The sequence below is a fragment of the Lolium rigidum genome, chromosome 6 (assembly GCF_022539505.1).
Source record: "Lolium rigidum isolate FL_2022 chromosome 6, APGP_CSIRO_Lrig_0.1, whole genome shotgun sequence".
NCBI lineage: Eukaryota > Viridiplantae > Streptophyta > Magnoliopsida > Poales > Poaceae > Lolium > Lolium rigidum.
Window position 1 is genome coordinate 354141283 of NC_061513.1, and position 14593 is coordinate 354155875.

Genomic DNA, 14593 nt, shown 5'->3' on the forward strand with positions numbered 1-14593 from the left:
CCATTGAAGTGCGTTCCGAGTGAGTGTGAATGTGTGATGCCATCGTCTTGCTTAAGCACTTCGATGCCAAGAAAATAAGATAGGTTCCCAAGATCTTTGACAGCAAAAAGATACTCATAGCTGTGCTTGAAGCTTGTCAACTGCTTGTTTGCAACAACCGGAAATGATGATATCGTCAACATAAATTAGGATGTTTATCCTTCAGCTCATTATGTTTATCATGTAGCATCGGTAATAACATGTGTCTGATCCACACACACTACTGATAAAAACTTGTTGAAACTTAAAATCAATGTTCAAAGGCAAATCCATGCTTATGTTGCTTTGGTTGTGATTTACCGATACCTGTGCTGCGAGGAAGCGGCTTTCCCGCTTCTCAGCAATCAGCATCTCAAACAAGGGAAAAATAGAAGTGGAACAGCTATTTATGCGGGTGCAATTCAACAAACAGGAGCTTCTTTCCAACTCCCTAGTTGTACGGTTCAACATTCATTACTCATTAGTTGGAAAGAAGCACCATGGAACATAAGCAACGTTCTAATGTTTAAACCTCCCGGCCTAGTACAACACGGAAGATAGTACGGTTCAACATTCATTACTCATTAGTTGGAAAGAAGCACCATGGAACATAAGCAACGTTCTGATGTTTAAACCTCCCGGCCTAGTACAACATGGAAGATAGTCAAACGCACGCACACAGGCGCACACACTAGAACACATGTTGCCATGTTGGAACCTCCCTGCAGGATCAGTTCACAGGCGAGCTTGCCAAACATGCTTGCTTGAGCCACCGCAAATCAAAGGAACCACAAGTGGAGTACGGATTTAATCTAAGCAATTCAATATGCCTTCAACCTTACTGCCAGTTGACTAATGTCTAAGGAAATTAGATAATAGACAGAAGGTGTTGAATTAAGAGTCTACAAGTGGACTTCCAAACTGACCGCTGCATGCTACATAGAGTCAATCTCCGAGTCGAAATACAGAAAGGACACAGTTTTGCATCTCAGCCACTAGAACGTAACTCTGGCCAGATACCTGCAGGGCAAGCAAAATCACCAGTCAAACCAAACTGTACTATTCAATCAGGAAAAGTCTCTGAAATGAGTTATTCTCATTAATTCTATATGACTCACACTACTGTGCAAATTGTGCCAAAAGCTACATAAATAAATAATCTTAGCATTATTAGACAAAACCAACATTAGAAACAGAAAACAGTACAAAATTGTAGGTGCGGTGCCAGTGTAACCGCTAATTTTAGCAGTTTTTGGCTACATCTAGCCTGGTAGCAGCTAAGAGAACAATGGGAAAATGAGGGACTCATGGTGTCATGGAGTAGGAATTTGGAGAGACTTTTTAATCAAACATATAAAAACCAGAATAATCACCCATAAAACTACAATAATTCCAAGTGCAACAATAAACAACAGTATAAGATTTAATGGAGGCATACCCTTCAAGTGTTGTGATATTCATCAGTTTGCTATTTGTTACAATGATCCAAAATAAGCAGCAATGTGAAATTACATACTTATATGTCCGTATAAACAAAGGAAAATTTGAAATAGGGTGCTCAGGTATTGATAGTTAACAATTAATTTACTTCCTGCAAATGACACTAGGACTTGATAGACAAATAGCCTGAAGAAACTCACAGGCAATGACGCAGCAAGTAAAGACAAACTACAAATATATCTCCAAATCAAAGTAAAGGGTCAGTGCTTCATTTTCTATTACTTGGAATGACAAGATTCTCATCTCTAGGCAGGCAAGAACATATGCAAGAACAGGGAATGGGGAAGGGTCCTAAGTAATCCGTCATTGGAGGAACTAGAGGAAGAAGAGCTCACACTATATACTAGAAGGAATTTGGGGAGTACTACTAAGGAGGTAAACTTAAAGCAAGGAAGCGGTATGCAAAGGAGGGCAAAAAAAAGAGCGCATCCTGAGTTAGAAAAGGTAGAGCATCAGTAGCAGATAAGCTTACCTGCTCAACCAATAGATCAAATAGCATATCCAACAATTAATCATCTTGCGTATTGAGCAAAAGCTTAGCCCCATCGTGTCCACCACCAACGCATGTTCCTAGAAGCATAAGAAGTCAAACAATGTGTTATATGGGTCAGAGACATGGCCACCACAGCAAGGTTAAGGTAAAGGAGCTCAAGGCTGTTTGCCATATCCTTATGATGCCTCTCAAGCTTTCATATTCCCTAACTCGCTATAATGATAGGCTTACGATGTAACCAGTATCAGCTATCAATAAACCAGAAAAGGGAAATTTGGCTCAAAATCCTAAGCACAAGACACAATGACATCCCAACAAAGACAAACAAAAACGAGGATACATCAACGAGGTAGTTAGATAAATCCATAGCTGTAACTCTGGGCAACTCCATTTTGATAAATATAACACGCGTACTGTCTAATTTACTGAATGTCCTCAGATAACATATACTCATCAATACCTTAAAAATGAAAAACAGCATTTACTCATACTTAGCTGCTTGGAACGGGAAAGTTGTCCAGAGCTATCCTGAAGCTCATTCCACGCAATATTGGAAAAAAAACGCATACTAACAAACCATGGCAACATAGGTGATCATGATTTAAGTTATCTTTAAATAAATTTAGCATGCAAAGAAGAAATATAACTCCAAAAAAATTTTCCTGGTACAAATGGACATGCGGCATACAGGGGAGTCCTAGAAGTGATAATTGAACAATTATCCTAAATTTAGAACCAATCAATTATTGTGGATTTAAAGCCTATTAACAATATCAACCCATACAAAAAACAAGATGAAAGAAATATAATTAGGACTAATTAAGCTTCCAAATGTACCTATTAAGCCAGGCATTTTAGGTGGTTCATGCTAGTTTTTCATGCAGTCAACCTTTAACCGTTGTGTATCTCATCAGTAAAAATAAATGGGAATGCATCTATGCACAAACGTTACCCTTAGACAATTCTTGCATTAAAGGCGAGCCATGATGAAATTTAGTTCAATTATTCTAGAAAATTTCGCCAATCATACTAATCATTGTTTATTTTGCCGAACAAAGTAATGATTCATTTCTTGTAATGGATATTCATATAACAGAAACTGCCTAGCTGCAGAACATGAAGTAAATTACACATGGCACTAACATATTTTTTCTAGATCATAGTCAATCAATCATTATATTAAAAGACACCACACAGACATCAGAACAAAACATTGCAGAACATCACCACTATATGCTGAAGAGGTCATATGACACGAGTTGAAACTGTTGGCAGCGAATTAACAAACAAAACTTGGTTATTGTGTATAAGCAAGCCATGTTATTACCTGCAGTGTAGACACTTTCGAACGGATAATAGGAAAGAATGATGTTGGCCTTGAAAAGGTTCCTGAACTTCAATGACTGAAGCTTCCTGAACTTCAATGACTGAAGATGGATCATGAAGAGGCCGGTAGTTGTCCTCAGAAACACCACATTATTCTCCTCAGCAATCGCTAGTAAGCCTAGGGACCTTTTCTCATCTGGTTTCAGGGAAAGTAGCTTGTCCAGTTCAATAGTTCTTGCAAGCCCCCAAGAAGCAGCACCATCACAATCGGTCTTCCTCTTCCACAACTGGGCAGTGCAGTCTGTGTATGAAACTAGGAGGCAACCCAGCCCACCACCCTCGGCCCGCATAATCTTGAAGCATCTGCCCTGGCCACACATATCCAGTGGCACTCGTATCACAGCAAGGCTCTGTTTCACCAAATCAAATTCTAGAATTCCCTGAAATCTACCAGCAAGCTTCCAGTAAAGGGAATCTCCAGCTAGCAACGAGACATCAAAATAAACCATGGTGGGAATACGGGTCCCATTAGCCTGGTATGTAAGAGGCGTTGAGATGAGATTTCCCCATATGCCTGTCTTTGACGAGTAGACGCAGGCGAGCGCTTGATGTTTGTGGTCTGCCGCTACCAAGACGACCTGGAAGTGCGGGTCCTCTCCGGCAGGGCGAAGCACGGCCCCATTGACCATGCCGATGGTTTTCTCTAAACCGAACGCCGCGGGAACGGCGATGCGTTGCTCGTCGCGGGTGATGGGGTCCCACAGCAGGACCTGGCGGAGCTTGGTAAGGAAGATGAGGAAGAGACCATGGCGACATCCAAGGGATTCGGACCGGTAGAAGTCGTCGCCGTCACGCTCCAAGGAGAAGCGCCCGGGAGGGATGCAATTGGGGGCCTCCAGGGTAGAAAGGAAGGGAGTACCTCCGTACTTTTCGAAGAAGCCGAGGAGGGGCGGATTGCGGCGGTGCCGGAGGCGGAAGCGGCGGAAGAAGCCGGGGTCGGAGACGAGGCGGCGCCAGCGTTTGCAGACGGCGGAGGCCCGCGGGAGGGATGAAGGCTCCGGGGGGAGGCGGAGGAGGATCTCGCAGAGGAGGTCGTCGTCATCCAACGGCCCGGCCGCCGGCGAGCGGGCGTGGCGGCGGCGGCTCCTGTTGCTGCTGCTCATCTTGCCCTAGGAACTGATGGGCTCGAACGAGTGGCCACGGTGGGGAGTGAAGTGAAGTGCGTCGTCGGCCCAAAGGAACACTGAAGACTACAGTACACTTATCACGCGAAATTCACTTCTGAACTGGAGCATATGCTCCTACTACCGGACAAAAATATTTAAAACTATTAAAAAATTCAAATAAATATTTGGCGCTTATATGTCGACATTATATGCACGCTAAGTTTCACAGAAAATTGATATTTTTTGCACCTTTCGTAAAAGGGCAGTGCTGAGCGTCCACCGGGGATCAAATCCTCCGATCTCCCGGGGCGCCAACGGTCGGTCCGCGTTCGTTTGCCTCGCTACGTTGGAGATGCCCTAATACGAATAAGATGTATGAGCGTGTCAAAGATAGGTATTGCATGCCTCGAACAACTAAAACTTTTCCCACTCATCATAGTGAGCTTATCTAACGTTTAAAAAAATGTTATTAAGTTTACCCTTAAACATAGATTAGAGCGAAGCGGAGCCCTTCCACCAGCTTACAGACTGAGCGAGAGGAAAAGCGAGAAGGGGCCATGGAGGCGGGCTCTCACGTGGCGTTGAGGCAGAAGCAAGAGGGTTAGTGTTAGGAATCCCGTACTCATCCAATTCCACTCCCGTGTCGAGGCATAAGCAAGAGGTGACACCGTTGGAGCTCCTCCCCATCGCTAGTCAAGCTCCTCTTCTGCGCCACCCTCTAGATCTTTCTTAAGGCTGCCTGGATAGGGACCCCTTCCTCCGGTAGCTCATTCCCCTCGTCCCCTTCCTGTCCAGATCGAGGGGATCAAAGTGAGAGAGGCGGCATACATGAGTGGCAGCTACAACCTAAGCGACCGAGAAGTAGGAGGAGATCGATTTATTGAGGTTAGTAGGCTTCTTGGAGGGGATCAATGTGTTTGGCTACGAAAGCAAAATGTCTCTTGTTGGGCGTCTAGTGCGACCGAAACAACACAGAACTACACGATATTATTTAATATTTCTTATTTTAGGCTATGTCTGTTTTGCCATGCATGCTCAAGCAGCAGAGCGGTTTTTTGAAACCTTGCTTACTCGACGCTGTAGAATATTTCGACAAGTGAGTAAGATGCCATTGAAGTGCGTTCCTTGTGAGTGTGAATGTGTGATGCCATCGTCTTGCTTAAGCACTTCGATGCCAAGAAAAAAAAAGATAGGTTCCCAAGATCTTTGACAGCAAAAAGATAGTCATAGCCGTGCTTGAAGCTTGTCAACATAAATTAGGATGTTTATCCTTCAGCTCATTATGTTTATCATGTAGCATCGGTAATAACATGTGTCTGATCCACACACTACTGATCAAAACTTGTTGAAACTTAAAATCAATGTTCAAAGGCAAATCCATGCTTATGTTGCTTTGGTTGTGATTTACCGATACCCGTGCTGCGAGGAAGTGGCTTTCCCGCTTCTCAGTATCTCAAACAAGGGAAAAATAGAAGTGGAACAGCTATTTATGCAGGTGCAATTCAACAAACAGGAGCTTCTTTCCAACCCCCTAGTTGTTCGGTTCAACATTCATTGCTCATTAGTTGGAAAGAAGCACCATGGAACATAAGCAACGTTCTGATGTTTAAACCTCCCGGCCTAGTACAACACGGAAGATAGTACGGTTCAACATTCATTACTCATTAGTTGGAAAGAAGCACCATGGAGCATAAGCAACGTAGGATCAGTTCACAGGCGAGCTTGACAAACATGCTTGCTTGAACTGCCGCAAATCAAAGGAACCACAAGTGGAGTACGGATTTAATCTAAGCAATTCAATATGCCTTCAACCTTACTGCCAGTTGACTAATGTCTAAGGAAATAAGATAATAGACAGAAGGTGTTGAATTAAGAGTCTACAAGTGGACTTAAAAGCTGACCGCTGCATGCTACATAGAGTCAATCTCCGAGTCGAAATACAGAAAGGACACAGTTTTGCATCTCAGCCACTAGAACGTAACTCTGGCCAGATACCTGCAGGGCAAGCAAAATCACCAGTCAAACCAAACTGTACTATGCAATCAGGAAAAGTCACTGAAATGAGTTATTCTCATTAATTCTATATGACTCACACTACTGTGCAAATTGTGCCAAAAGCTACATAAATAAATAATCTTAGCATTATTAGACAAAACCAACATTAGAAACAGAAAACAGTACAAAATTGTAGGTGCGGTGCCAGTGTAACCGCTAATTTTAGCAGTTTTTGGCTACATCTAGCCTGGTAGCAGCTAAGAGAACAATGGGAAAATGAGGGACTCATGGTGTCATGGAGTAGGAATATGAAGAGACTTTTTAATCAAACATATTAAAACCAGAATAATCACCCATAAAACTACAATAATTCCAAGTGCAACAATAAACAACAGTGTAAGGTTTAATGAAGGCATACCCTTCAAGTGTTGTGATATTCATCAGTTCACTATTTGTTACAATGATCCAAAATAAGCAGCAATGTGAAATTACATACTTATATGTCCGTATAAACAAAGGAAAATTTGAAATATGGTGCTAAGGTATTGATAGTTAACAATTAATTTACTTCCTGCAAATGACATTAGGACTTGATAGACAAATAGCCTGAAGAAACTCACAGGCAATGACGCAGCAAGTAAAGAAAAACTAGAAATATATCTCCAAATCAAAGTAAAGGGTCAGTGCTTCATTTTCTATTACTTGGAACGACAAGATTCTCATCTCTAGGCAGGCAAGAACATATGCAAGAACAGGGAATGGGGAAGGGTCCTAAGTAATCCGTCATTGGAGGAACTAGAGGAAGAAGAGCTCACACTATATACTAGAAGGAATTTGGGGAGTACTACTAAGGAGGTAAACTTAAAGCAAGGAAGCTGTATGCAAAGGAGGGCAAACAAAAGAGCACATCCTGAGTTAGAAAAGGTAGAGCATCAGTAGCAGATAAGCTTACCTGCTCAACCAATACCAATAGATCAAATAGCATATCCAACAATTAATCATCTTGCGTATTAAGCAAAAGCTTAGCCCCATCGTGTCCACCACCAACGAATGTTCCTAGAAGCATAAGAAGTCAAACAATGTGTTATGTGGGTCAGAGACATGGCCACCACAGCAAGGTTAAGGTAAAGGAGCTCAAGGCTGTTTGCCATGTCCTTATGATGCCTCTCAAGCTTTCATATTCCCTAACTCGCTATAATGATAGGCTTACGATGTAACCAGTATCAGCTATCAATAAACCAGAAAAGGGAAATTTGGCTCAAAATCCTAAGAACAAGACACAATGACATCCCAACAAAGACAAACAAAAACGAGGATACGTCAACGAGGTAGTTAGATAAATCCATAGCTGTAACTCTGGGCAACTCCATTTTGATAAATATAACACGCATACTGTCTAATTTACTGAATGTCCCCAGATAACATATACTCATCAATACCTTAAAAATGAAAAACAGCATTTACTCATACTTAGCTGCTTGGAACGGGAAAGTTGTCCAGAGCTATCCTGAAGCTCGTTCCACGCAATATTGGAAAAAAAAAACACATACAAACAAACCATGGCAACATAGGTGATCATGATTTAAGTTATCTTTAAATAATTTTAGCATGGAAAGAAGAAATATAACTCCAATTTTTTTTTCCTGGTACAAATGGACATGCGGCATACAGGGGAGTCCTAGAAGTGATAATTGAACAATTATCCTAAATTTAGAACCAATCGATTATTGTGGATTTAAAGCCTATTAACAATATCAACCCATACAAAAAAACAAGATGAAAGAAATATAATTAGGACTAATTAAGCTTCCAAATGTACCTATTAAGACAGGCATTTTAGGTGGTTCATGCTAGTTTTTCATGCAGTCAACCTTTAACCGTTGTGTATCTCATCAGTAAAAATAAATGGGAATGCATCTATGCACAAACGTTACCCTTAGACAATTCTTGCATTAAAGGCAAGCCATGATGAAATTTAGTTCAAATATTCTAGAAAATTTCGCCAATCATACTAATCATTGTTCATTTTGCTGAACAAAGTAATGATTCATTTCTTGTAATGGATATTCATATAACAGAAACTGCCTAGCTGCAGAACATGAAGTAAATTACACATGGCACTAACATATTTTTTCTAGATCATGGGTCAATCAATCATTACATTAAAAGACCCCACAGAGCATTGCAGAACATCATCACTATATGCTGAATAGGTCATGAAGCAGCAAGCCAGCAACAGAAACAAATAATATTACACGACCTAAAACTGTTGGCAGCCAATTATCAAACAATAACTTGGTTATTGTGCATAAGGGATGTAAGCCATATTATCACCTGCGGAGTAGACACTTTCGAATGGATGATAGTAAGAAATGATGTTGGTTTCGAAAAGCTTCTTGAACTTCAATGACTGAAGATGGACCATGAAGACGCCAATCGTGTTCCAGAGAAACACCACATTATTCTCCTCAGCAATCCCTAGAAAGCATACAGATTTCACGGAAAGTAGCTTGCCCAGTTCAATAGTTCTTGCAAGCCCCCACGAAGAAGCACCATCACAATCGGTCTTCCTCTCCCATAACTGGGCAGCGCAGTCTGAGTATGACACGACGAGGCAACCCAGCCCACCACTCTGGGCCCGCATTATCGTCAAGCCTTTGGCCTCGCCACGCATATCCAGTGACACCCGTATCACAGCGAGGCTCTGCTTCGCCAAATCAAATTCGAGAATTCCCTGAAAATTCCCAGTAAGCTTCCAGTAAAGGGAATCTCCAGCTAGCACAGAGTCTTCAATAAAAACCATTGTGGGAATAGGGCTCCCATTAGCCTCGGATGGAAGCGGCGTTGAGATGAGATCTCCCCACAGGCCTGTCTTTGACGAGTAAACGCAGGCGAGAGCTTGCTGCCTGTCGTCCGCCACCGCCAAGACCACCTGGAAGTGTGGGTCCTCTCCGGCAGGGCGAAGCACCGCCCCGTTGACCAGGCCCACGGTTTTGTCTTCATCGAACGCCGGGGGAACGGCGATGCGCTGCTCGTCGCCGGTGATGGGGTCCCACACCAGAACTTGGCGGTGCTTCGTGAGGAAGACGAGGAAGAGACCATGGCGACATCCAAGGGACATGGAGCGGTCGTAGTCGTCGTCACGCTGCAAGGAGAAGCGCCCGGGAGGGATGCAATTGGGGGCCTCCAGGGAAGAACGGAAGGGACTACCTCCGTACTTGTCGAAGAAGCCGAGGAGGGGCGGATTGCGGCGGTGCCGGAGGCGGAAGCGGCGGAAGAAGCCGGGGTCGGAGACGAGGCGGCGCCAGCGCTTGCAGACGGCGGAGGCCCGCGGGAGGGACGAAGGCTGCGGGGGCAGGCGGAGGAGGATCTCGCAGAGGAGGTCGTCGTCATCCAACGGCCCGACCGCCGGCGAGCGGGCGTGGCGGCGGCGGCTGCTGCTGCTCATCTTGCCCTTGCCCTAGTGGTCGCTGGTGTGGTGAACTGGTGGGCTCGAACGAGCGGCCACGCTGGGGAGTGAAGTGAAGTCCAGCGTCGGCCCAAAGGAACACTGAAGACTCGGAAAAAGTACAGTTTTGAAACCATAATGCTCCTACTACCGGACAAAAATATTCAAAAATATTTAAAAAATCAAATAAAAACTTAGCGCTTATATGTCAATTATATGCACGCTAAGTTTCACATAAAATTGATATATTTTTTGCACCTTTCGTAAAAGGGCAGTGTTGAGCGTCCCCGGGGATCAAATCCTTCCATCCCTCGGGGCGCTAGCCCGTCCGATGGAGCAGATCTCAACCATTTACGTAGGGTCAACGCTCCCGCAGAGCCAGAAAAAAGAGGAAAAAACACCCCGACGAGAGATTAGGCAGCACCACTGGAGACTCCTGTCACTAGGGCCGGTAGCACCACCGCCCACACCGCGCCACCCGTAGCACGGCCACCCTCGTCGGCAGCCTCATCGGCTAGGCCGACACCTTGGTAGCACCACACTTGTTCCTGGGTAACAAATTTGTTGTTCTTTGGTAGCACCTCTGCTCCCTACTAACTTCAGCGAGACCTTCACCGGCAGAGCGGCGGCACTGCCACCAGAACAGCTTTGCAGCATCTCTACTCCGGCAAGCAGCAACGCCACCCTTCTTTTGTAGCACCTTCGCTCACCTTTGGTAGCACAGACGAACTCCAATGGCGGCACCACCGTGCCCGATTGTTGCATCGAGTCTCCTTATTTTGTAGCATCACCGCCCTCCTATGGTAGCAGTGTTGTACTTCAATGGTAGCAACTCCTCCCGCCTCCCACTGCCTTCCACCGACAACAACTCCTCATGCCGCTGGCAGCAACTAGGCCCACAGCTGGTAGCATTCAACGCCGTTCTTTGCAGCACCTGGTGGGCGTGGCACCGAGCTCGTAGTGGGGACAAAGGGATGTACCAAGTATGCAGCGTCGTGGCTGGGCGACTCGGCGTTGCACCTCCGTGTGTCGCCTATAAGAGAGAGGGGAAATAGATGGGGGAGGAGCAGGCGCAGCGTGGTGGGGGTGGAGGCAGCGCGGTGGGGGTGGAAGCGGCTCGCCTGTGGAAGTTAGTTGGTGTACAGGCTGACGACATCAGCATAGGGAGGATTAGAGTTGGTCTCGTCGGGTAGAAAGAATGGATGAAGAACAGGTGGAGGAGGAGAAAACGCGTGGGGATAAGATTTGGTGGTGGCCCACACATTGCTGACCTCTAGAAAAGGACGCGTGGCGAGCAATGCTGGCGAAGGATGGGAGGATGCGATCCCCCGCCGGAACGCCATCGTTTTCCTTCGTAAAAACATAACATCAACCAAAACGAAAAAACTTGCAACATGAGAGTTATGGGAAATAAAGAGATCAAGCCACCCTAATTTTTTTAATGGTCAAGTGTGTGCGACTAATTTGATAAAATTCATCAAAAAATATCCTAACAAGAATACCATTTTGAAAAGATACAGTTCACAAAATTCAGCGTCGATGGTCGGAATGGAACCCGTCATCGTGCAGAGCTTACTTTTATTTGAATCATGTTTGTGCCAATTTAAAGTAGTTAGGGATGAACACATTTAGTGAGGAGAGAGAACAACTTTATCTCCAACCACACACCACCTCACCTTCACATACAAGCTAGAGATGGATACCTCTATGTCCACTAAAACAAGAAAACTTACAACACGAAAATTGCAAAATGTCGAGGTCAAACTATGCTTAAAAGGAAATTTTGAATGTTTGATTATGTCACTAGTAGGAAAAGACTCATTATTGGCGCACCAAAAAGGCTATTTTGTGGCGCATGGGCGGTGCGCCACAGAATCGCCACAAAAATAAGAATTTTGTGGCGCACGGACCCATGCGCCACAGAAAGTCTTATTTATGTGGCGCACCAGGCGAGGTGCGCCACATAAAGTCTTATTTCTGTGGCGCACAGATTTTTTAAAAAAAATCAAAAAAAAATGGCGGCCAGATCTAGATCTACATCTGGGGCCGCCAGAATTTCGCCTGATTTTTTTAAAAAAATTTGCTGGATGTCGCGCGGAGGAGGGTGGGTTGGTGCGGTGGGTGGAGGTGGGTGGAGGAGGAGGAGGAGGAGGCCGGCCAGAGGTGGGTGGAGGAGGAGGCCGGCCGGAGTGGGTGGGTTGAGGAGGAGGAGGCCGGACGGAGGTGGGTGGAGGAGGAGGAGGAGTGGGAGGTCTCCAGAGGAGGAGAGGAGCTCACTGGAGGAGGTCGCCGCGTTGAGGAGAGGATGGAGGAGAAGTGGAGAAGTGGAGGAGAAGAGGAGGCGAAGTGGAGAAGTGGAGGAGAGAAGGAGAAGTGGAGGAGAGGACAATGTGAGGAGAAGTGGAAAGTGAAGTGGATGAGAGGAGGAGGTCTCTACAAAATTCAAATTTTTGAGTAACATTCTATGGCGCATGGGCAACTCCATGCGCCACAGATTTTTTTTCGATTTTTTCTATTTTTGCAGAAAAAAATCTTTACTTTGTCGTATCTTTTTACTTTTTTCATTTTGATATATTGTGCATTTTTTCGAGTTCGTATGCAATCAGAAATCCAGTTTGATGATTTTACAACACAATTTTGCAAAAAAAAAGTCAAAATTGATGTTTGTTAATTTTCAGTGGTAATAGATGCCATAATACATGGGCACCTCGAAGGATTTTATTTTTTAAAATTTCTATCTATTTCTTTTGTATTTTACAGGCGATCCACGAGGGGGGAGGGGGGAGTTGCGCGGGGACCAAAAAAATCTTCTGTGTCGCCACAGAAAGTCGGGGTGGAGCGCACGTGATCCTGTACGTCAGAGAAATAGTGAAACCAATGGTTGGGGCTGGCAGAGGGTGGAGCCACCTTATTCTTGTGCGCATGCGTGGTATGTGCCCACAAAAATACGCTATTTGAGTGGCACACATTGTCTGGTGCGCCACAAAATTTATACTGGTGCGCCACAGAGTAGCCTACCACCTATAGCTAGTTTCCTACTAGTGTGTGCAGTGGCGGAGCGTGAATCAAAACAAAGGGAGGGCCAAATTGCCTAAAAAACCATTCTTGCAAATAAAAAGTAACACGAATCAACAGATAATTGTCAATGGTTCATGTTTAGATTCAGGAGCAGAAGCACATTCGACATTTGCAACTGCATCATCTCTTTTTATTTTGTAATATTTCTTCATGGCTTTATCTTAAGACATGAACATACGTGGAGCTACTCAGACTCCCAATGGATTTACACAAAAAATAGAAGGCCCGTTCCAATAAAAGCAAAGCATCTAAATTAATGTGTATGTGTAGACAAAATAAAAACTTCAAATATCACAGTCGGCATGTGCAATCTGGGAATAAACAATGTAAGACGATTTTCTAGATCAACTATATTGCAAGGGGATTAAACACTCTGACCTGATTTCTTGTATACCTTGCTCGAATTGATGCTCCACTAGCAATGTCCACGGCGGCGGACAACACCAAGGGCTATGGCCACCACTTAGCAGCACCAGTCCACTACGATCTGAAACTGGAGCTGTATTTTGCTTCGGTTTGGGCTGGATTTGACTAGCAGAAGAAGAAATAGAGAGATAGCTAGTTAGGCCACGGGGATTAGAGGGAAGAAGCAAGATCTATTAAATGGGATTTGGGGGGGACGTGATAAGTGGAGCTGATGAGCGAGAGGAACACAGACGTATACCAGTACCTAGGAGAGTACCTGGAAGACGACTTGATTCGTCGGCCCTGGGTTCAGAAGGTCGTGAGACAGTTTGGTCCATATCCGGCAGAAGCTATTTGCTTGGCTTTACATCCATCCCAGGGTATCATTTCTAATACATCTGTTGGACAAGCTCGTACACATTGAGTGCATCCTATACATGTATCGTAAATTTTTACGGAATGTGACATCAAATTAATAGAAAGAAGGATACCTTCTCTGATTTGAATCACCTATTAAAGAAACTAGAAGAATTATGGAAATGAGTTCAAACGGAAGATAAAAATCGGTTGCTAAATGAATCCCAATTTGTTGAATGTGTAACCTTTCGCTCAATACTAAAATCCATAATTGAAGCATCTTTCACGGAGTCCCTTCTTCAATCTTAAATTGAAATGGTTCAGGGTTTTTCGTTTCCGAAGACTAGTAAAATAAGCATATTCTGGAACCCTAAGAATTCAAATGGTATATGGGGTGGGGTAAGCTCTTCTATTCTGGTTCATGGTTTCTCCTCTTTTTTTGAACAAAAAATGGAAATAGTATCTTATCAATTTGAAAATTCATGGGCGTTCGACTGGGCCCTGATTTTTCAACATCAGTCGGTTCGGACCTCTGCTTAGTTTCATCCAAGCTTCATCCTGGTCATGGATAGATCACCCACGTTCAGGTCCATAAGCAGTGACAGCCGGATGGACGCACATGCTCGACCATAGGCAGTAGTAAAAAATGCGTTTTGAGAAGGGCCGGAGCCCAGTATGGCCTCCGTGACGCTCCGCCAGTGAGTGTGTGCGACGAATCTAACAAAATTCGACAAAAAAGCTTCAACTTTGATCAAGAAGAAATTGTTCACAAAACTCGATTTCGATGGTCAAAATGGACCCCATCAT

General features: G+C 44.3%; 1 protein-coding gene across 2 annotated transcripts; it reads right to left on the reverse strand.

Moving 5' to 3' along the window:
- Positions 1-629: 629 nt before the first annotated feature.
- Positions 630-9946, reverse strand: LOC124661177. 2 transcript variants are annotated; one of them, XM_047199035.1, is made up of 3 exons: positions 8833-9946; positions 1991-2088; positions 630-1038 (listed from the first exon to the last, which is right to left on the reverse strand). In XM_047199035.1, the coding sequence occupies exons 1-2, from the start codon at positions 9944-9946 to the stop codon at positions 2027-2029; spliced, it is 1176 nt and encodes a 391-aa protein (XP_047054991.1). In that variant the 3' UTR covers positions 630-1038; positions 1991-2026. The 2 variants fall into 2 exon arrangements, with proteins under 2 accessions (XP_047054991.1, XP_047054992.1); XM_047199036.1 differs by lacking the exons at positions 630-1038; positions 1991-2088 and adding exons at positions 6092-6498; positions 7451-7554.
- Between the last annotated feature and the right edge of the window lie 4647 nt (positions 9947-14593).

What these genes read in the sequence shown, in the direction of transcription:
- LOC124661177 (XM_047199035.1), bottom strand. Translation starts at nt 9,946, where the DNA reads ATGAGCAGCAGCAGCCGCCGCCGCCACGCCCGCTCGCCGGCGGTCGGG. An exon ending in CGAAAGTGTCTACTCCGCAG is followed by an intron (nt 2,089 to 8,832) that starts GTGATAATATGG and finishes TTATGCTTCTAG; the next exon opens with GAACATGCGTTGGTGGTGGA.